This window comes from Euleptes europaea, chromosome 1 (assembly GCF_029931775.1).
Source record: "Euleptes europaea isolate rEulEur1 chromosome 1, rEulEur1.hap1, whole genome shotgun sequence".
Classification (NCBI taxonomy): domain Eukaryota; kingdom Metazoa; phylum Chordata; class Lepidosauria; order Squamata; family Sphaerodactylidae; genus Euleptes; species Euleptes europaea.
The window spans coordinates 168,532,884-168,554,105 of record NC_079312.1 but is presented as its reverse complement, the minus strand read 5'-3'; the positions used below and the strand labels follow the sequence as shown (position 1 = coordinate 168,554,105).

Genomic DNA, 21,222 nt, shown 5'->3' with positions numbered 1-21,222 from the left:
TCTTTACTTTGTCTGGGACGTAGCTGGGGTTGACGGTCTCTGCCTTGGAGTGTGCTTCCGCTAAAACGTCCACCTGCCGATTAAAAGTCACCGATCTTGCGCAAACAGAAGTTTTACCAGAAATGTGTTCTGCAGTGGAGATTATCTAGTGTGCACGCGACTACTTCATAGGATCTAAGCCCGTATAATCAAATTAGATCACCTCCAAAGCACTGTGGTACCATTCAGTCCACCATGATTCCTGACTGGGTAGGATCACATATGTGATCAAATCGAGCGAGGAAGTAGTGCGAATATAACATTGATGGTAGCAAGATTCTTGGAAACCTCTCTAGGAGCACTGGGCCAAGGTCCTCCACAGAGTTAAACTCGATCAAACTGATTACATAGCACTTTAAGACTCATAGATTTTAACTAGTTTATTGATATTTTATCGTTTAAAGATTGTATTTTAACCACTGATTACTGTATTTAAAAGATCTATGCCAATAAAGATTTGAATTGAAGTGTAGTGTGAAGCGAAAACAAAGGAGCCAAACAGCACCTTTTTTAAAAAAAATGACTTGTCGTACAGTCAAAAAGTATTTTCTGGGAAAGAGTTCTGTCTCACCAAAACACGGCTTCGTTTCTACTGAGAAATTGAAAATGGCCAATATTTGGCATGGCCGTATTGTAGACCTGTTTTTATTTTATTCTGCAGTTCCTCGTACAGCATATGTTTGAGGCATCATCCTCAAACACTCTGAAAAGCTTTGCTATGTGCTTTAGAAGTCTTATATTAAGCTTAACCTTAAGAAGTTAGTCAACAGATATGATTCCTTTTTTTTTGTATCCCATGCCTTGTCTGTGAGTGGCCTGGTTTTCTGGTGGGGTTTTTTTTGGGGGGGGGGTGTTGTGATTGCCATAAACCACCCCCTTTACTATGACATATACCGTATTTTTCCGTGTATAAAACAACCTTTTTTTCTAAAAATATTTAGAAAAAAATTGGGGGTCGTCCTATACACAGAAGGTTGCTCTCTTCCCCGTCCGTAAGCTGACGGGTGGGGAAAAGAAGACCGGGAAGAGCCCGGTCACCCTGGCCAGCCGGCCTTCTAAGGGTCCCCGCTCTCTTCCCTGGCGGTATTTTTCCATACGCCCCAATGTATAAGACGACCCCGGATTTCTTAATTTTGAGTTAAAAAAAATAGGGACGCCTTATACACGGAAAAATATGGTAGTAATTATGATAAGATCCTTCTCATAAGCCCAGCTCTCTGTGCCCCCTGCCTGAAGAGGCTACACGGAGGGCAGAGACAGGTACATTGTTTACTCACCGAGAAGTTCCTTTCCGCTCTTAAGTAGAAGGGTATCTTGATCTTCGGTTGTTTCTCGCCCATTGCTAGGGGTAAGCAGGACTAAACTAACAACTTCCTGTCTCCTGGCAAGGAACACCTCCCCTTCCAGTTATTCTACACCAAGCTAAAGAGACAGGAAAAGCACTCACAAACAAGGAGTACAAACAACAATAAACTGAATGATAAACTTAGAACCAATCTATATGTACTGCTACAATATTATTAGGCCAATCGAATCCATAGGCCAGTTTGGTGTGCTTCAGTCCACCCTTATAAGATGATGTTGCCATCACCGGGTGGGCAAGATGCCCTTCTACTTCAGAGCGGAAAGGACCTTCTCGATGAGTAAACAATGTACCTTTCCCACTCTGAAGGAAGGGCATCTTGATCTTTGGGATTTCCAAGAGCAATGATATAACGGGTGGGAAATCAGACCTCATCATCTTCCACCACGTGCTGTAAAATACGTCTGCCGAATGCTGCTTCAGCGGATGCCATAGTATTGATTTGATAATGTCTAATGAAAGTAGTCACGTTGGACCAAGTAGCCGCTTTACAGATCTCTTAGTCAAGGCTTGTTTGAAAATGCAGCCGACGTGGCTGTGCTTCATAGTGAATGGGCTGTGATCCCATTTGGAACTTGGAGACCACTGGCTAGGTAGGCTTCTCTGATGCATTGTCTAATGGATATGCTGATAGACGGTTGGGACATGCGAAGTCCCTTGTTGGGTGCAGAAATGGAGATAAACATAATTCCATTTTCCTAATGGATTCAGTTCTAGATATATAAATATGAATAGCTCTACGCAAGTCCAAGGTGTGCCAACTCCGCTCTCTGGGAGTAGAAGGATAAGGACAAAAGGAAGGGAGGTGAAGCCCCTGAGACTGATAAAACCGGGAACCCACTTTGGGGGTGAACGAGGGATCAGTATGTAGAACGATTTTATCTTTGTGAAAGATACATAAGGCCTTGCGAATAGAGAGGGCGGCCAATTCCGAAACCCTCCTGGCAGAGGTTATGGCAACTAAAAATAAGGTCTTCATCCTTACTAATCGTAAGGGAACTTCCCTCATAGGTTCGAAGGGACTTTTGGTTACAGCAGAAAGTACAGTGTTCAGTCTCCAGGTAGGGAAGCGGTGAGTCACCGGAGGGGTAGATTGAGCTACTCCTTTAATAAAAGCCTTAACCTGAGGATGCGACGACAGAGGAATCCCATCAATATCCAGACAGACTGAGGCAATAAGCAGACACTTGCTTTCATAAGACACTTGCCGCTCTAAGGCCCTGCTGTGCACCGTTCTGTAAAAAGTCCAGTAACTGAGGTAGTTTAGGAGAGATAGGGTTAACTGTCTTCCGGTGACACCGCCTGGAGAAGTCTTTCCAGGTGTATTGATATATCCTTGTAGTAGAAGGACGTCTGGCTTTAAGGATGGTCCCCACCACCTCCATGGAAAGACCAAGGGCTAAGAGCCTTGCCCTTTCCACATTCAAGCGGTCAATTGAAACCATCCTGGATCTGGATGAATCACTGGTCCCTGTAGAAGGAGATCCGAGAATGTCGGAATCCGCCAAGGTGCCCTGGTGGAGAGCTTCATGAGTGCCGGAAACCACGGCCGGTGTGGCCAATTGGGAGTGATCAGAATGACTTCCGCTCTCTCCGCCCTTATCTTCCTGATGACCTTCAGAAGGATAGGCAGTGGTGGAAAGGCGTATAGGAGACCCAGAGGCCACTGAGTCAGAAGAGCGTCCACTTGCTCTGCTTTCGGATGGTAGAACCGGGAGAAGAACCTATCCACCTGACGATTCTGGACTGAGGCGAACAGATCCACCGTGGGCGTTCCAAACCAGCTGGTGATGGCTTGAAAGACTTGTGTATTCAGCATCCATTCCCCTTCCTGGAGGGTCTGACGGCTTAACCAATCTGCCTGAATGTTGTGGATGCCCCATACATGTTCTGCCCTAAGAGACAAAAGGTGTTTTTCTGCCCAGATCATGATGGCCGATGACTCCTGGTGCAGGCGAGAGGAGCGAGACCCACCATGCTTGTTGATGTGGGCCTTGGTCACCACATTGTCTGTCCTGATTAGCATGTGTTTGTTTCTGACAAGGTCGCGGAATTTGATGAGGGCTAGGCGTGCTGCCCTGAGTTCGAGGAGACTGATGTGGAGAGTTGTTTCTGACTGGCTCCATACGCCCTGAGCCAAAGAGTCTGCCACCGTGGCTCCCCATCCCTCGAGGCTGGCATCTGTAAACACCTGGACCGGCTGTTTGTGTAGATACAGTTGTGCGACTGTTAGACAGTTGACTTTGGTCCACTATAAGAGGCTCGTCCTGGCCACCGGACTGAGGGAGAGGGTCTGGTCTATCTTGTGTGTGATGAACAGCTGTAATGGATGCAGTGCTGCTTGAAGTGGTCGGGAGTGGAAGTGAGCCCAAGGAATCAGGCCTAGACATGATACCATGAGGCCTAGGAGCCTTGTCAGAGCCATCAGTCGATGTCGTGACGACTTTACCGTGGACTTGGCCAATGCTGCAAGGGCCTTGTCTGTTGGGAGGAAAATGCTGAATCTATGACCACTCCCAGATATAGGATCCCAGACCACTCCCAGATCTGTGATGGGCTTAGAAAGCTTTTGGCTTTCATTATAAGATAGGCATGCGTTTTGAGTGCCGTGATGAGTGGAGTGCTGAAGTGCCAGGTTGTATGAGGTGGTGCATATGAGTAGGTCGTCTAGGTAGGGATGTACTTGGATTCCTTCCTTCCTTAACTTGCCACAATAGCTACCATCGTTGTTGTTGTTTTTTGGGGGGGGGACTCAGGGGCAGATGTCAACCCAAATGGTAGTGCCCTGAACTGTAAATGAAGGTTCATATAGTTGAATCTCAGAAGGCGCTGGTGGGACTGATGGATGGGGATATGCATATAAGCCTCTGTGAGATCTATGGATGTCATGAAGGTGTTTGGACGCAGTGCCTCTATGATGGTTTGCAGTGTCTCCATGCGAAAATGTTTGGCCTGGATGAATCGATTGAGAAATTTGAGATCCAGTCCCCATTCTTTTGGGGACTGTGAAAAATATGAAACTGTGAAAAATATGGAGTAAACTCCCTGGAGACGTTCCTGAATAGGCACTTCCTCTATGGCCCCGATCTGGATCAAGTGAGGAATGGCTTCCATCGTTCTCTGATGTTTTACAGCACTGCAGTAGCATGGCGATGCAACAAAGCGATCTGGAGGCTTGTGATGAAATTCTATTAGACATCCCTGCTGAATTAGTAGTAGTACCCAGGCATCTGTCTGGGAGTAACGCCATTGTGGGAGGAAAAGTTGTAACTTTCCTCCCATTAAAGTAGTAACCTTCCCCCCACCACTGGATTCCTGGCGTCACTGCTTATTTCCTTTGAAGAATTTGTCAGGTTTGTCCGCCCTAAAGGACTGTGGTTATGAAGGGCGGCTGAATCTGTTGAAACGTCGAAAGGACCCTCTCTGAGGAGCCCAGTGTGGACGTCTCTGAGCCTGTCTGAACCTGGATAAGGTATGGTAGGATCAAAAGGACTGAGAGTATTGGCCAGGACGGGGTTCCTTTTTATGGGATTTATGGATCGCCTTATTTTATCCTTAGTTTCAGAGAGCATCCTATCTAGTCTCTCTTCAATAACTTTCCACCCTTGTATGGATGACTCATTAACATGGTCTTGGACCTGGACTCAGCCGACCATGGCCTTACCCATAGGGCCCTGCGAATGGCCATATTGGAGGCGACCGCTCTAGCAGCGAAGATCACTATGTCCAAGGAGGCATCTGCTTTAAAGGAGGACGCCTTTAGCCCTCGAGACAGGCCCTTGGCTATTTTTTTTTTAATCTGTGGTGGGTAGAAGCTGAGTGAGCTTCTTTATCCAGGCATTTGAAGCCCTAGCCATGAGTACTATAGTGGTATTGGCCTGAATAGACAGTGCAGCTGCCTCATGCACCTTTCTGGAAAGAAATTCCATTTTCCTATCGAGCTGATCTTTAATAAAGCCCACTCCATCCTCCGCCAGGAAGTCAGAGGATTGAAGGGCAGAGATAGGAGCATCTACCACAGGCAATTCCAACATATCCATTGCATATGAGGCCATATCATATAGTTTCTTGGCATTGCCAGAGAACTTTTTATTATGTAGGGGTTTGTCCCATTCAGCTCTAATAACTTTCTCAAAGTTTTCTGGTAAGGGGACCTTAATAGTCTGGGCCTCCATTGTGGGAAATATTCCTTGGAACCTTTACGTCTGGATTTAGACTTAAGATTTCTCAGGTGCTTCAGCTTCATCAGATAGGTCTAAAGCAAAATGTGCCTTGGCCAAAAGAGGCTGGAAATCATCAGAACAGCACAGCCGAGGCTGCTGTTCCTGAACAATGGGGAGTTCTTCATCTGAAACGAACTCTCCCTCCTTACTGTCAGCCCCAGAAATGAAACAGGTTTCATTTCTCTGCTCTTGGATATTTGGCACTGCTTTCATAGCTGCCTTAGTGGGCCTAGAGGGGGCGCTTTGGCTGTAGCCAGGCTCCTCCTGCATGGGTTCAAATATGGCCGAGGACCCAGGGGATGAAAACCCTTGAGGAAGTGGCTGAAGGTCTTTGAGGAGGGTAACCCTGCTGGAAGGGTAGGATAAGAGATTGGCGCCTCTGAAAATGTCTTTCCATGGAGCCCTCTATCATATTATATACCTGTTCAAATGTGGGGTTCTTGGGGGATCCCCCTTCCTCAGAAGGGGGGGGTTACTTTACCCTCTGTAGGTATCCTGGGCTCCACATCCAAAGGCACAGCAGAGGATCCCGTGGGGACCTTAGAGGTCGAAGCGGAACTCTGCTTAAGCTGGCGCTTGCGGCTGCTGCCTTTCCCCCCCCCGCCATTAGACTTGTTTTTCTTCAGTGATTTTCCAGCCGAAGTAGATGGCGGTGGCGACTTTCCAGTCTCCCTCTCCGATAGTCCGCCAGGGTGGCTAACAGCGGGATCCGATTTTAAGGCCAATTCTTGATCTGCATCGGAAAGGAGCTCGATGTCCTCCGATGCAGCTTCTCCAACAGCCATTTCGTTTGCCGCCTCTTTCCCATGGCTTAGCTGTTCTTCCGCGGCTCAGCTGATAGTCGGCAGAGCCGGGAGCTTAAATTTAAAAAGCAATTGGATACGACAAGGTAAGGAAAATCATCTATTCTAACCTAATTTCACTAAACCTAGGCAGCAGCTATGGCTACAACGCTCTCACCCCAGCGCAGGCAGGAGAAGAACTGGAAGGGGAGGTGCTCCTCGCCAGGAGACAGGAAGTTGTTAGTTTAGTCCTGCCTACCCCTAGCAATGGGCGAGAAACATCCAAAGATCAAGATGCCCTTCCTTCAGAGCGGGAAAGAGCTTCCTCAGTGGTGGCACCCTCACCAGCGGAACGGCCTTCCCACCCCTTCAGGCTTGCCAGGTACCCAACCTACAGTCTTTTAGGTGCCAGGACAAATCATTCCTTTTTGCCCAGCCTTTTAATTAAGGGGGTGGTCTTTTAAAAATCGTCTTTGGAGACCTGCTTTCAGCCCAAGAAGCGTTTTATGCTGTTTTTATGCTCTGTCTGGGTTTTTAATAGCTTGTTCATTTTTAATTATTTTTAATCATTTTTTTAAAACTTAGGTAAGCTACTTGGAACAGGTTCTTTCAACAGATGGTATATATATATTCAAAATAAAATAAAGATTGGCGTGCCTGCAGAACCACTGGCTGTACAGCAACCCGAGATGGTGACCTTTCCAATAATAACAACATGTTTTCCAATATCTTTGACGATAGCATGGAGACCCAGGTGGAGAATTAATGATAATGCCAAGGCCTCCTTCACTCAAAACAAATTAAGTACGCTGAGATATATCTTCTGCACGGAAAGCAGTATGTTCCCCGTGGGTCTGTGATCGTGTCTCACTTCTATTTTACCATGCTTACTTGACATAGGAGCCCACTATGATTAGGGTTCCCACGCATCTTATATCTGCCTATCATGAGATGGCATACACAGTTTCCCATACAGAACTGATGCGTACCTAGGAGGCCACTGGTGTGAATCAAGAGACAGTATGGCCCTACCCCTGCTGAATAGATGGTTATCTTGCTCTGCATACCTGACTCTCTGAAATTTCTCACAGGTTGTTCCTCATGTTGGACATCTAGTAGAGGAAAAGCCGTGCATGGTGTAGTGGTTAAGAGCAGTGGTTTGGAGCAGTGGACTCTAATCAGAAGAACCAGGTTCGATTCCCCACTCCTCCAAATGAAGCCAGCTGGGTGATCCTGGGCTAGTCACAACTCTCTTAGAGCTCTCTGAGCCCCACCTACTACCTCATGGGGTACCTGTTGTGGGGAGGGGAAGGGAAGGTGATTGTAAGCCGGTTTGACTCTCCCTTAAGTGATAGAGAAAATTGGCATATAAAACCCAACTCTTCTTCTTCTTTCCAGCTCAAGAGAAAAACTTAACACACAAACAGCCTGCAAGTTCGGAAGGAGTCATACCAATCATATTCTTTCTCCATCGAGGCCCGGCCCATGATGGGGACAGCGACGGTTCCATCTTAAGCTATCCTTGCTGTTCCATCCTGTTCCATCTTTAAAGATAAAGGTGTGCAAGCACCGGGACATTATTGACCCATGGGGTGACGTCACATCCTGACGTTTACTGGGCAGACAATGTTTATGGGGCAGGTTGCCATTGCCTTCCCCGGTCATCTTCCCTTTACCCCCAGCAAGCTGGGTACTCATTTTACCAACCTCGGAAGGATGGAAGGCTGAGTCAACCTTGAGCCGGCTACCTGAAACCGACTCCTGTCGGGATCGAACTCAGGTTGTCAGCAGAGCTTGGACTGCAGTACTGAGGCTTACCACTCTGCACCCACCTGAATGTTCCAACCACTACTGACATGAAGCGTCACTGAAGTTATTGGATTTGGGATTTTCTTTTGTTTTTAAATTGTTCAATCATTAGATAATATTATACTTTCAATTATTGTCATATTGAATTATACTGATTTTATCGTTAATTGTATATTTATGCTGGATGTGAGCCATCTTGAGCCCTGCTCCGGCAGGGAAAGGGCGAGATAAAAATCTAATAAAAATAAATAAAATACTCCTGAAAAGCTACCTTGCCCGGCCTGATCATGCAGACTAGGTGGACAAGCACCACCTGGTGGTCACAACCAAGGTTACAACCAATCAACACCAAATTGGAGAAGTGCCTTCGGAGCACATGGGATACATTATTCAGTGGGTTTCCCACCAAAGCAGTTCCAGCACCAAAGCAGGTTCAGGGGTTCAGTGGGAAACTGCTTTTTTTTTTTAACCACCTTGGTGGCTTTTCAAAGCCAAAAGGTGGGATTATTATTATTATTAGAAAGAAAAATTGGTTTTGATATGCCGACTTTCTCTACCACTTAAGGAAGAATCAAACCAGCTTACGATCACCTTCCCTTCCCCTCCCAACAACAGTCACCCTGTGAGGTAGGTGGGGCTGAGAGAGCTCTAAGAGAACTGTGACTAGCCCAAGGTCACCCAGCTGGCTTCATGTGTAGGAGCGGGGAAACCAACCCGGTTCACCAGATTAGCCTCCGCCACTCATGTGGAGGAGTGGGGAACCAAACCCGGTTCTCCAGATCAGACTCCACCGCTCCAAACCACTGCTCTTAACCACTACACCACACTGGCTAGAAAACAAACACTGGTGCTGGATGGGGCATTATAAGAACTTAAATAGCCAATCACACGAAAGCATCTTTGCACATATTTCTAGGTATGCTTCCAAGCTCAGTTTTTTAGGTGCGCGTTTTAAAACAAGGTGCAAGCAATAAAATGGGCATTTCAAAACATGTGCGTCAGACACGGAGATTTGTTGGAAACAGAGGATTAGCTACACGACCTCACTGGGAAGATACTTGTTGGCAAACCCAAGTCTATTGCTGCCTAATCTGTGAAATAGCTCTTATTCTTTATAGAGAGCATCCTGCCAGTCCAGGTTTTAAAAGCAGGTAAAATCCATTCCACAAACATTGGGCCACATCATGCGTGCAAGATGGTAGAGAGAAGCCCTTTGTGAGGTATGTATGGGTAAGAGTTCTAAGTAGAAGACAGCTGCCCCACTCTTCTTTTTCAAAAGGGAGGTAGGGAGAGATCCACTAGCAACAAGGAGTCAGGTGGGCACTGAAACTGACTAATCAGAGCAAAACCTGAAGACTGGCTCCTGGGGACAGACTGGGAGACCAAGATACAAAGCATTTCCCTACCTTTTGATATGGCGGAAATTTTACGCTTGGTTCTCTCTTGGTAGGCTAAGAACTGGTGTTAGGTTCACAACATGGTGCGCGAACACACACACATTGGCAGGGGGCGGTACTTGCATTAGATGTCATCGGTGATGTCATGGACACTAGCCAATAGATAACCATAACATCCTCACGCCGCCACATTCTAGACCAGTGGTTCCCAAAGTGGGCAGTACCACCCCCTGGGGGGGATTACCTAGGGGGGCACTAAGAGGCAAGGGGGCAGCAGAGGGGCACTAGAGGTGGGCCCCTTCAACTGTGTTGCTCACTAATTGGCGATAGATCAAGCCATGGCACCATGCTGGCAAATTTGGTGGAAACTATCAGAATTTTTCCCCAGACCTTTGAAGAGCTGCTACCACTGGATCAAGTTCCTCAGTTTTGTTGAATAAATTTAAAATAAAAAGTTTTAATTTGATTTTGAACAGATGTGCAATCAATTGTTACTGTTTTGAAATTATATCGTTATCTTCTTTAATGAGTCATGCAAACCCCTATTTTGAATAATGCTTTTTAAAGGATAGGGTAAGGGGCGCTGTAGTTGAATTTGTGGGACCAAGGGGGCGGTGGCCCAAAAAGTTTGGGAGCCACTGTTCTAGACAGCACTCAACGCTGCAACAGGACTGCTAGCTGAAGAGGGGGGGATTTATTTTCCAAACATAATTACATTGCTACTTGAGTTCTGGCGGAGGGGGGTTGCGCTTTCTTGAGGAATGCCATCTGGAACATGTACAGCAAATGAGTGTCTACTATGTATCTGCTGTACTATAAACTAGCTGCTGGGAAACACCTACCACCACCACCACCAAGGGAAGAGTTGTCTTGAGCCACAGGGATGGTGGCAGGCAATTAGTTCATGGCCTGATCCTAAACACACGTACCTTTAATTAAGTCCCACTGATTTCAATGGGAATTTCTTGCTGGTCAAGCACACTTCGGAATTAAATTGTTAGGGTTTTCTTTTTAAAGCCATCCAGGCAAGAAGTCCTTTGACAGCATGTAGCTCTGTAAACTATCCTCAGGTCTTGGAAAAGGGCATGATATGAATCTAGCTGTACAAAAAGAAAGAGCTTTGTTGCCTTGGATCTGGGTGCTTGTGACTTCTTCACGTACTTCTGAGAAAAGGAATGCGACTGCTTGTGTGGTCTAAGCTACTTGTGATTGTAAGAGCTGCTACCAAACTCCTGCTCAGTACCTTTCAGCTCTTCCACTGCAGACCAACACGGCTACCCACCTGAATCTGATCTATTTGAACATCTTGCGCATGAAAGATATTCCATACCCCAAGGACCGGGGCTGCCTCTTCTCCAAGCTTGCCAAAGCTCCAGACGTTAATAAAAAAGCAAATTCTTATTTTCTTCCAAATACCACAAAAGCTATCCTACCTCACCTCCATTCCCCAGTGTAGGTACCACTGGGAAAATCTCTAGAAGAGTTGGTTTTTATACCCCGATTTTCTCTACCGAAAGGAGTCTCAAAGCAGCTTACAATCGCCTTCCCCTCCCTGCAACAGACACCTTGTGAAGTAGGTGGGGCTGAGAGAGTTCGGAGAGAACTGTGACTGGCCCAAGGTCACTCAGCAGGCTACATGTGGAGGAGGGGGGGAAACAAACCCAGTTCACCAGATTAGAGTCCACCACTCATGTGGAGGAGTGGGGAATCAAACCCGGCTCTCCAGATTAGAGTCCGCTGCTCTTAATCACCACAACATCCTGGCTCCATTCTTCCCCCAGCTCCTATCTTCTTGCATGGAACAGGGATTCAGTGCATCTTGGGTTCAATGAAGGACAAACACATACAATCCCAAGCATGCAAAACAACAACAACAACAACCCCACCAGAGATGGTCTAAGAAGTGTGTGTGTGTTTTTTTTAATACCATGTTGTACTGCTGGGGTGGAGAGACTGGCAGGAGAACTTGGGGGCAGGAGCTTGGAGAGAACTGAACGGGCTGCGGAGAGGGCTGCAGAGCTGGGATCGGCTGAGAGCAGAGCAGGAAAGAGAGGACGGGAGAGGAGGCAAAAACAGGTGTCGGGAGAGGATGGAGAAGGGAGAGGGGGGAAAGGAAGAAAAAAAGGCACAGAAGGTTAGTCATCATACACAGACAGGACTGAAAGAGATCAGCAGCTACCGAGTTAGTTTTGCATCTCTTTTTTAGAGAAAAATAGGAAGAAGCAGGCGCGTCTGGAAAAGCACGGTAAAGGCAGCAGTCTCTGCGCTACGAAGAGATGCAGCATGCACATGTTCCATTGCAGCCGGGGCAAAAAACTCCAGGCATCAAGTAGTCTAAACCACTGGGACCAGAAGTCGAGCTGCAGAAGAGGCCAAGCGGCAGGTCTCTTCTCCTAGATGGCACCTAGAAGATATCACTGGCTCCCGAATTTTGCACCAGAGAACTCCCCGCTCCCTTTTATTTGTAGCACTAAGCAGAAAGATGACATTAAATGAGCCATTTTTTTGTCATGAGTGGGAACTTGTAGCAAATACACAACTCAGCAGGGCTGAACACATCCGCTGATTCTTGGCACACAATGCATGCCTGTCTGTGCATGCATTTTTCATTTTCAATGAATGCACAATGCATGCTGGTTTTCATTTTCGAGTAGTTTGAAAGGCAAGGGAGCCCAGCAATGCAATGCATAGGGGGAAACAGAGAGGAGAAAAAGCCATGAGACGGCTCTCCCAGGAGAAGATTATGCCTCAGCAAGTAAGGAATGCCACTAGGGTTACCAGCCTCCAGGGCAGGACCCGGAATTCTCCCGGAATTCCATGCAGTCTCCAGACTACAGTCCCCCTGGAGGAAGAGGCAGCTTTGGAGGGAGGGCCCTTTGACATCACATCCCCCGCTGAGCTCTCTCCCTTCCCCGAAGATCGCCCTCCCCAGACACCCCCCCATATCTCCAGGAACTTCGCCAGCCACAGTTGGCAACCCTAAATGCAACCCGTCTGAAAGCAGACAGACGGATCTGTGTCTGAAAGTGGACAACTCAAGACTTTCTGACAAAATCGGGGAGGTTGCACTCTTAGTGGCACCTTTCCTAGTTAGAGATGTGAAGACCTGCAGACGACAAAAAAACCCGGAAAGACTTTTTTTTTGGGGGGGGGGAGAGTCCCAATTTATAACATTGATAATATTCATGGGTAGTGGTTTGTGGTAGGGTCGCCATGAGTCGGAAGCGACTTGACGGCACTTAACACACAGTGGTTTGTGATGATACCATTGATAGTAGAAGAAGAAGAGCTGGTTTTTATATGCCAACTTTCTCTACCACTTAAGGGAGACTCAAACAGGCTTACAATCACCTTCCCTCCCCCTCCCCACAACAGACACCCTGTGAGGTAGGTGGGGCTGAGAGAGCTGTGACTACCCCAAGGTCACCCAGCTGGCTTCATGCGTAGGAGTGGGGAAACAAATCCAGTTCACCAGATTAGCCTCCGCCGCTCATGCAGAGGAGTGGGAAATCAAACACAGTTCTCTAAATCACAGTCCACCGCTCCAAACCACCGCACTTAACCACTACACCATGCTGGTAATGTGTTTTAACTATATAATAAACCAATGGGGCTTGATGTTGGAAAAATACTTTCAAGTGTTACAAAATAAAGGAAAGTAGTTATTTGGTCCATGAGTGGCAACTAGGTAGCTGCCAAGCATGGCCTTGGAACAACACAGCCTTTGCCCCACCCTCGCCTTTCACATGCCTTGGGTTCCTCCATCTTCTCTCTCGAGTGAAATATTTATATTGTCAAAGGCTTTAATGGTCAGAGTTCATTGGTTCTTGTAGGTTATCCGGGCTGTGTGACCAAGAGCACGGTCACACAGCCCGGATAACCTACAAGAACCAATGAAATATTTACGTTTGCAAGCACTCATATGCGCTTAAAAGGAACACATGGGGGAAGAAGCTGGAAAGCTAATTTCCATTCCAGCGGACTTCCGTTTCCTGATCCATTGAGGCCAAAGTAAAAGTTCAGGCTGAGGTTTTTCTAACACCCATGCAATCAGGGGGGGAAATAACCTCATTACACTGTTATTCTCGTGGGTATGTTAAAAGCTGTGACAGAGCAAGGCATCCGGGCCCCTTGAGAGCTCTTATTCAGTCCATAGGACAGCCGTGAGAACAGCTCGTTTTATCCTGCTATGGTTCCTATAATACAGGGGTGTCGAGCTCATTTGTTACGAGGGCAGGATATGATGTGTCACTTGGTCGGGCCGGGCCATGCCTCGCCAGCCCAGATCGGGACTGGGGGAGGTGGCTGCCTCGGCTGGCTCGTGGGCCAGATAAGTGCTCTCAAGGGGGCGGATCAAGGGGCTGTATGTTTGACATCCCTGCTATAATACTTTCAGCATACGATAATGAAACAAAATTGGTCGGGATCCGGCCACTGTTTTCTGCCATTGTAACTATGTTGCTTGCCAATGCCTCCCCTTCCAGTGCACAACCCCACTATGCCTCCCACGAGGCTCGGGAAGGCCTCCTGACCCCTAGAAGCAGAATTTCTGAGGGGGGGGGGAGCTCGCTGGGCCACAGAGGGGAGGGGGAAATCCTCTTCAACAAGCTTTGCTCTGCTCCTCAGATTCTGGATAGAAGCCATTGAGGTCCAATAATAACACACACCTTAATGGCCTTATAGAGATGCTTCTTTTCTGAGACTTTCCGACTCAAATTGCAGAAGGCTTCTTCTTTTTGCATAGAAGCATCAAGGTCTGCATAAGGTTTCTAAGCCCAGATAATAACTCCTCCCTTTTGTTTTGCTACAATATGGACGGACACTTACCACCCCACTATTACTGGCAAAAGAAAATGTACCCAAATGCTGCAGTTTTATTTGTTTAGTTATGCTTAAAGCAAGACAGTACCTTTGGTTTTGATAAGAAGGTATTTAAAAATACTTAATTTCCCCCCCGGACAGATCTGTTTTTAATTAACACTTTTTCTTCTGTGGCTTCGACGCGTGCAAATTGTTGACATCTCTGTGACCAGGGTCACTCTGCAGGGAAGCCACAACAGGCGTTAACGTCATCTGAGTCAATACTGCTTTTTCCGCTTAACGTTATTAGCTAAATGTATAGCCAATGCTACAATAAAGGAACTAAATCGACATGGATCTGCCAGACAGGAAGAAAAAAGAGCTCTCTAGACAACTATTTCAGTGCTGCTTCTGTGCAGCAATGGAAAGAAACTGAGCAGGAAGCAGGCGGGCCACATACAGCAGTTAGGTCCCCCATTAGATGTTTTAGGTTTATTTTATTAATTAAGCTTATACCCTGCCTTTCTTCGCGGGGGGGGGGGGGGAGATCCAAAGCAGCTTACATTGTTGTCTGTTTTATCTTCACAAACAACCCTGTGAGATAGGTTAGGCTCAGAGCATGTGACCGGCCCAAGGTCGTCCCAATGAGCTTCCGTGGCAGAGTGGGGATTCAAAGCTGGAGTTTTTCAGATCCTAGTTTGACTCTCTCGCTCCGAGGTGTCAAACTCATTTGTTACGCAGGCCGGATATGACATAAATGTCATTTGGTCGGGCCGGGCTATGCTTTGCCAGTCCAGATCGAGAATGGGGTGTGTGTGGCTGCCTCAGCTGGCTCGCGGGAGCTCTCAAGGGGCCGGATCCAGCCTGCGGGCTGTATGTTTGACACCCCTGCTCTAGTCGCTACACTACCCTGGCTCTGTTTATTTATTTGTTTGTTTACTGGATTTATATTCCATTATAGCCCTGCCAAAGCAAGGCTCAGAGCAAGTTTATTTATTTATTATTTTATTTTACTGGATTTCTATCCTGCCCTTTCCTGACTATAGTCAGGCTCTGGGAGGCTAACAACCAAAGAATACAATCAGTTTAAAATAATATACCATATAAAATATAGTTAAAAGCCTTATTAATTTTAAAATGCCCTTAACATTAAATAGCAATGATAGGGATAACCAGTCAAGGAGGGGGGAGAGAAAGGGGAGGGAAGGCAGAGACAAAAATGTACAAAGAAATAACTGAGGAAATGGGAATATGGGTAGAGGTAGGGAGGCAAGCTAAGATGCAACCATTGCTGCCTCAACCATAGACCTGGCGGAACATCTCAGAGCTATGTCATCATAAAACACAATGTATCTCAAAAAATACATATTAATAATTCAAAACATTTTAAACTTCTGATTCTAACCAGTGCTAAAACCCGACGGCGCCATTCCAGCGACAGACTGGTTAGCGGCCAGCCTAGAGGGAAGGCAATCGGGGATCCCCTACCAGGACGAAAGACTGAAATTAGATAGGTCAGGGGAGCAGGGCCGTCTTAACGCATGGGCACACTGGGCAGTTACCCGGGGGCCCCACGAGCATGGGGCCCCCATGCTAATCTAAGTATGTTGTGACTTGCATATTTAGCATGTGTTTTACTAAAGATAATGAACAACGTTAATGTTAATTTGGGTTTGGATTAAGAATAAATGCTGAAGTATAATGTAAGAAAGGACTTGTTCATTATGGAAGCACCAATAAATACAACTTTAAATTTATCGACCATTTACATTGTTATTCCTGTGAGTGATTGTGTAGGTAGGGGCCCCAGTGCACTGCTTTGCCCCGGGGGCCTATAATGCTGTTAAGACGGCCCTGCAGGGGAGAGGCTGGCTCAGACACAGGCCTCATATGCAAAGCTGCCACAGAAGCCAGGACAAAATTTCCAGCTCCTGAGATGTTCGCGAGCTGCAAACGCCCTCGATGAGGACCTTCAAGCAGCTCAGCAAGCTGTATCACGATGTGATCCCCCTGAGAACAGAAGATACCAGACACCCAAAGGTTGTTCTGAGTGAGCCTATCTGGTTTCTTGAAGAGGAGAGGACAGCCCCAGACTCCAAGGGCATCTTCCCCACAGGACCTCTTTTGTGGACAGGAAAAACTCATTCAGCGAGTCTCATACCGGCAGCCCATGCGCTCCGTTAGCTGAGTCTCGCTAATTCCCCCCCGGAACCCTTTGTGCCATGAAGCGGGGCCTGAGACCAGACACGAGGGCAGGGCAGGGCTCTCCCAGGCTACATTTTACTTCTGGACACGATGTCAGAAGTTTACAAAACGTCTGCCCCGACCTAGTCCAACGGACTCAGTAACTGACCGAATGAGTGCTACCGAACCCAAGCTCTGTGCCCACTTCTAATGAACCATGAAAAACCCTGGGGAGTGGCCTGTGAGGTCTCAGAAGCACCAGAGGAGGGGCCGCTCGGCTTGGAACCGACCGTGGCGAAGACCACAAAGGGCACGCCGACACCCACTGCCACTGCCACAGCGGCTGGCACCACATGGGCCCCTTGGCTTGGCTTGCTCCAGAGCTATTGTAGCATCCCAATCAGCCTCTGAAGACAGACAGGTTCTACAGCAGGGGTTTCGAACTCCATTGTTATGGGGGCCGGATATGACATAAATGTCACTTGGTCGGGCTGGGCCATGCCTCGCCAGCCCAGATTGAGAGCGGGGTGGTGGTGGGTGTCTCAGCTGGCTCAGGGGCTGGAGAAGAGCTCTCAAGGTGCCTTATGTTTGGCACCCCTGTTCTAGAGGGTTCAACTACATGGTTCCGTTAGGCAGCATTCAGCCTGCCATGGATGGGGCAACAGCTCAGAGGTGCTGGTGAGATCCAGTCTATTCACCAGCTTCAACTAGTGTACCTTTCTGAAGCCCTTCTGGATAGAGATAGCCTGGTCTCAGTTGCGCGCCCCTTTTTGTAACATTTGGGTGAGATTACAGCCATGTTTTATGCACAGAGATGGCCTTGGGAACTGCTTGGAAACTTCACCTGGTTCACAACCATGGCAGTCAGATGCAAGATGATTTCAACAGATTTCCCTGGCGCTAAAAAGATCTGCAGTGGTTGCCAATGTGTTTCAGGTATAATTCAAGGAGAACGTTTTGACCGTTGAACCCCTGATCTGTTTGGGACACCAGTACTTGAAGACCATCACCTCCAATAAGAACCTGTTCATTTTTTAAAGTCTGCGCCAGAGGCCTCTTTAAAAAAATCATAAAATACGAAAGCCTGTTTTATGTTCACATCTCTGCAGCTGATGCTACTCACATCCTGTAACACCCAGATTAATGTAAAATCTTTTCTGTAGAGGAAGAAAAAATTTTACTGTCACAATCCATTTCTGCGTTCCAGCCTAACAAGGGTTGGTTGGGGCAAAGCAATCGGGGAGATCCAGTTTCTATAATAATTAAGTGCCGTTAATTTGCAACTGCCTTACAGCGACCCTTCGAGGGGTTTGTTGGGGCAAAGAAATCGGGGAGGTCCAGTTTCTATAACAATTAAGTGCCGTTAATTCGCAACTGCCTTACAGTGACCCCTCGAGGGGTCTTCAAGGCATGCAATGAGCAGAGGTGGTTTGCCATTGCCTTCATCTACATAGCAACCTTCCTCGGTGGTCTCCCATCCAAGTACTAACCAGGGCCAACCCTGCTTAGCTTCTGGGCTCTGGTGAGCTTGGGGCAGTCTGGCCTATTCAGGCTGCTCCGGTTTGCATCCACGGTCTAAAAACCTTCAGATCCTCGCACGCTTTCTACTTTGGAGGATGCTTCCTTTCCTTTGATTAAATATATACGGTCATGACAGGAAGATTTTCCATGAAAGTAAGCTTGGAATTGCCAGGGTAGTATAAATGGCGATTTTCACATCCTATACATTTTGTTACGCATTAGTCGACTGTATGAGCCTACTCCTTTACTTTAATTATATTGTTCACATGGCCAATTCGGCCCTGAACATTGTCACACTGAGAACAACATTTTAAAAAAGGAACTATCTAAATAACCCATAAGGAAATTAGTATTTTTTTTAATCTTCATTGACTGGGAAAGAAATTTGGCGACTGCCAACGTAGTATTAAAATCCACCCCTGCTAAAAGAACCCTCAGATTATCCAATTCAGAGACAGATTCCTGAATAAAAGGCTTCATCCGTCTGTCTCTATGAGCCTATTCCAATGATTTTTGTATAGTTTTGCATATGAGGCTGTTTTACATGAAATGGGTTCACTGAATTTTTTAAAAATAATAATAATTTAAAAAATCCCTGCGCACTCATGCTCAAAACGCTATCTCTGCTTCTTGTGCTAGTCAGCTAAGACGCCAGGAGGGGAGGGGAAAAAACCACTCCAAGCCCTGGCGACAGTGAAGAGTGTGACTCACCTGCGATATGATGTGATTACTCATCGTCGGCTGTTGCTGAGGTGTGGGTGGAAGCGGCTGGTGCTGCTGCGGCTGCTGCGGTTGCTGAGCGGCACATGGCAAAAGGCCTCGGCCAGGCTGGGCAGAGGAGACTTGGCTGCATGCTTCCGGCGTGCTGAGCGACAGACCTTGGTGGGGAGACAAAAGGCACCAGGGAGATGAGAGGAAGGCAGCAGGCCTTGTGCGGGGGAAAGGCACCCTGCCTAGAAAGATGTCCCGTGAAATGTGGGCCCGGGACCCTCACCTCACACACCTGAGGGTTTAATTTGAGTGGCTCGAGACTTGTAGCCGGTTTCTCTATTGAAAAGAGCAAGAGTCCAGTAGCGCCTTAAAGGCTAACAAAATATCCGGCAGGGCATGAGCTTTCATGAGTCACAGCTCACTTCTTCAGATACAGCTAGAATGTGAGTCCGTCTGTCCTTAAGCAGAGAAGAGTGAATTCACATACCCAGTGGCAATAGCATATAAGTGTCAATACCAGGTAAATTACATTAGCAGGCATGATTGGATCAGGGGGTTGTAGGTGTGGAGAAATCAGCATTGGTAATGAGGCAGGAATCCCATGGGTGAACATTCTAACATTCCAGGACATTCAGTTGCTGACTTAAGAGTAGCAGTTCTCTTACAAAGGGATTTCAAAAGGAGATTAGAAAGAGAGACTGCTGAATTACAACTAATAACGAATCTCAAGGCAATGCATTCTCTTGGACTGAACAGACACCTAGGATTCCTGTCTTATTACCAATGCTCATTTCTAACATGGACTCACATTTTAGCTGTATCTGAAGAAGTGAGCTGTGGCTCATGAGAGCTCATAACCTGCTGGAAATTTTGTCAGTCTTTAAGGTGCTACTGGACTCTTGCTCTTTTCTACTGCTATTGACAGACTAACATGGCTACCCATTGTGATTTATCTCTATTGAAAAAGCAGTCACCATAGCCCACAATCAGGATTTTTTAAAAATGCACATCCAATATACCAAAATACAGACTGAGTATCCCTTATCCGGACTGCTTGGGACCAGAAGTGGTCCATATTCTGGATCTTGGGGATGGGACCCAAGTCTAAACACAAAATTCATTTATGTTTTATATTTGTTTTATACACACTTTAAACACATAGCCCGAATGTAATTTTAAACAGTTTTGTGCACATTGAACCATCAATAGCACTGCTGAGCAAATGTGAGTAATGCCTGCATAACGTCTCAAAAGACCCGGCTTTCGGGTCAGTCCAGATATCGGATGTCTGGATAAGGGATACTCAACCTGTATGACAAAAACCGCATTAAGGCCATAAAAAACATCAGAAAAGAAGTTACTCTATTTATATCGCGCCTTTCAACTGAAGCGGTTTACATCATTCTCCTCTCTTCCATTTTATCCTCACAATGACCCTGTGAGGTAGGTTAGGCTGAGAGAGAGTGACTGGCCCAAGGTCAACCAGTGAGCTTCCATGACCGAGTGGGGATTCGAACCTGGATTTCCCAGATCCTAGTCTACACTTTAACGATTTAACGACTACACCATGCTGGCTCTTTATGATTAAAAGCCTAAGTACCTATGATAGACTTTGCTTGAAAGGTGTTAAAAAGCGAAGCTACCAAGGAAGTAAGCTCCGTAGATGAGGCAGCACCACAGAAAAAGCCCAGTTTCCAATAACCACCTGACTGATTTCTTGGGGAGGGGATGACGACTTTTGACATTGATCTGAGTAGGCAGGAGAGATACATTTGCATTTGTTTATATTCCACTTTTCTCCCCACAGTTGGGGCTCAAAGTGGCTTAGAACGCCGTTCTCCCCTCCTACATCCTCTCTCAACAACAACCCTGCGAAGCAGGCCCGGATGAGTTTGTGATGGGTCCAATGGCATCCAGCGAGTTTCCATGGTAAAAGTGGGGACTCAAATCCGGGCCACCCAGGGTCCCGTTCTACCACTATATCCACTACACCACACTGGCTCATAGAGGAGGGTCTTTAATGTACCTTGGCCCCAGACCTTTCCAAGTCAATGCTAGCACTTTGTGTACAGTTGTGGGTGCTCTGCAACAAAATGCCCCGTAAAAATGATTAGATGCACCCTTTTTAAAGAACTCATATATTCCAGGATGAGGGGCTTTCTAAACAGATTCTCTCTCTCTCTCTCTCTCTCTCTCTCTCTCTCTCTCTCTCTCTCTCTCTCTCTCTCTCTCTCTCTCTCTCTATCTATCTATCTATCTATCTATCTATCTATCTATCTATCTATCTATCTATTTCATTTTTCAATCTTAACTATGAGCTCCAACAAAATCCTGTTACCTACTAGGAAGGGAAACTACCGGGAAACCTGGTAATTTCTCCCTCTTGGTGTCTT

The 21,222-nt window shown here is 46.8% G+C and overlaps 1 protein-coding gene across 7 annotated transcripts in view; it reads right to left on the bottom strand.

The window, feature by feature from the left end:
- The window catches only part of R3HDM2 (R3H domain containing 2), a 204,064-nt gene that overhangs the window by 27,693 nt on the left and 155,149 nt on the right, over nucleotides 1-21,222 (bottom strand). For 5 of the 7 annotated variants that reach the window (XM_056851315.1, XM_056851265.1, XM_056851275.1 and 2 more), the window contains 2 exons: nucleotides 18,830-18,996; nucleotides 11,541-11,642 (listed from right to left, as the gene is read on the bottom strand). In XM_056851315.1, coding sequence (XP_056707293.1) covers nucleotides 11,541-11,642; nucleotides 18,830-18,996 — 269 coding nt within the window. The remainder of the gene's footprint in view (nucleotides 1-11,540; nucleotides 11,643-18,829; nucleotides 18,997-21,222) is intronic. The other 2 variants (XM_056851291.1, XM_056851298.1) reach the window with 1 other exon arrangement.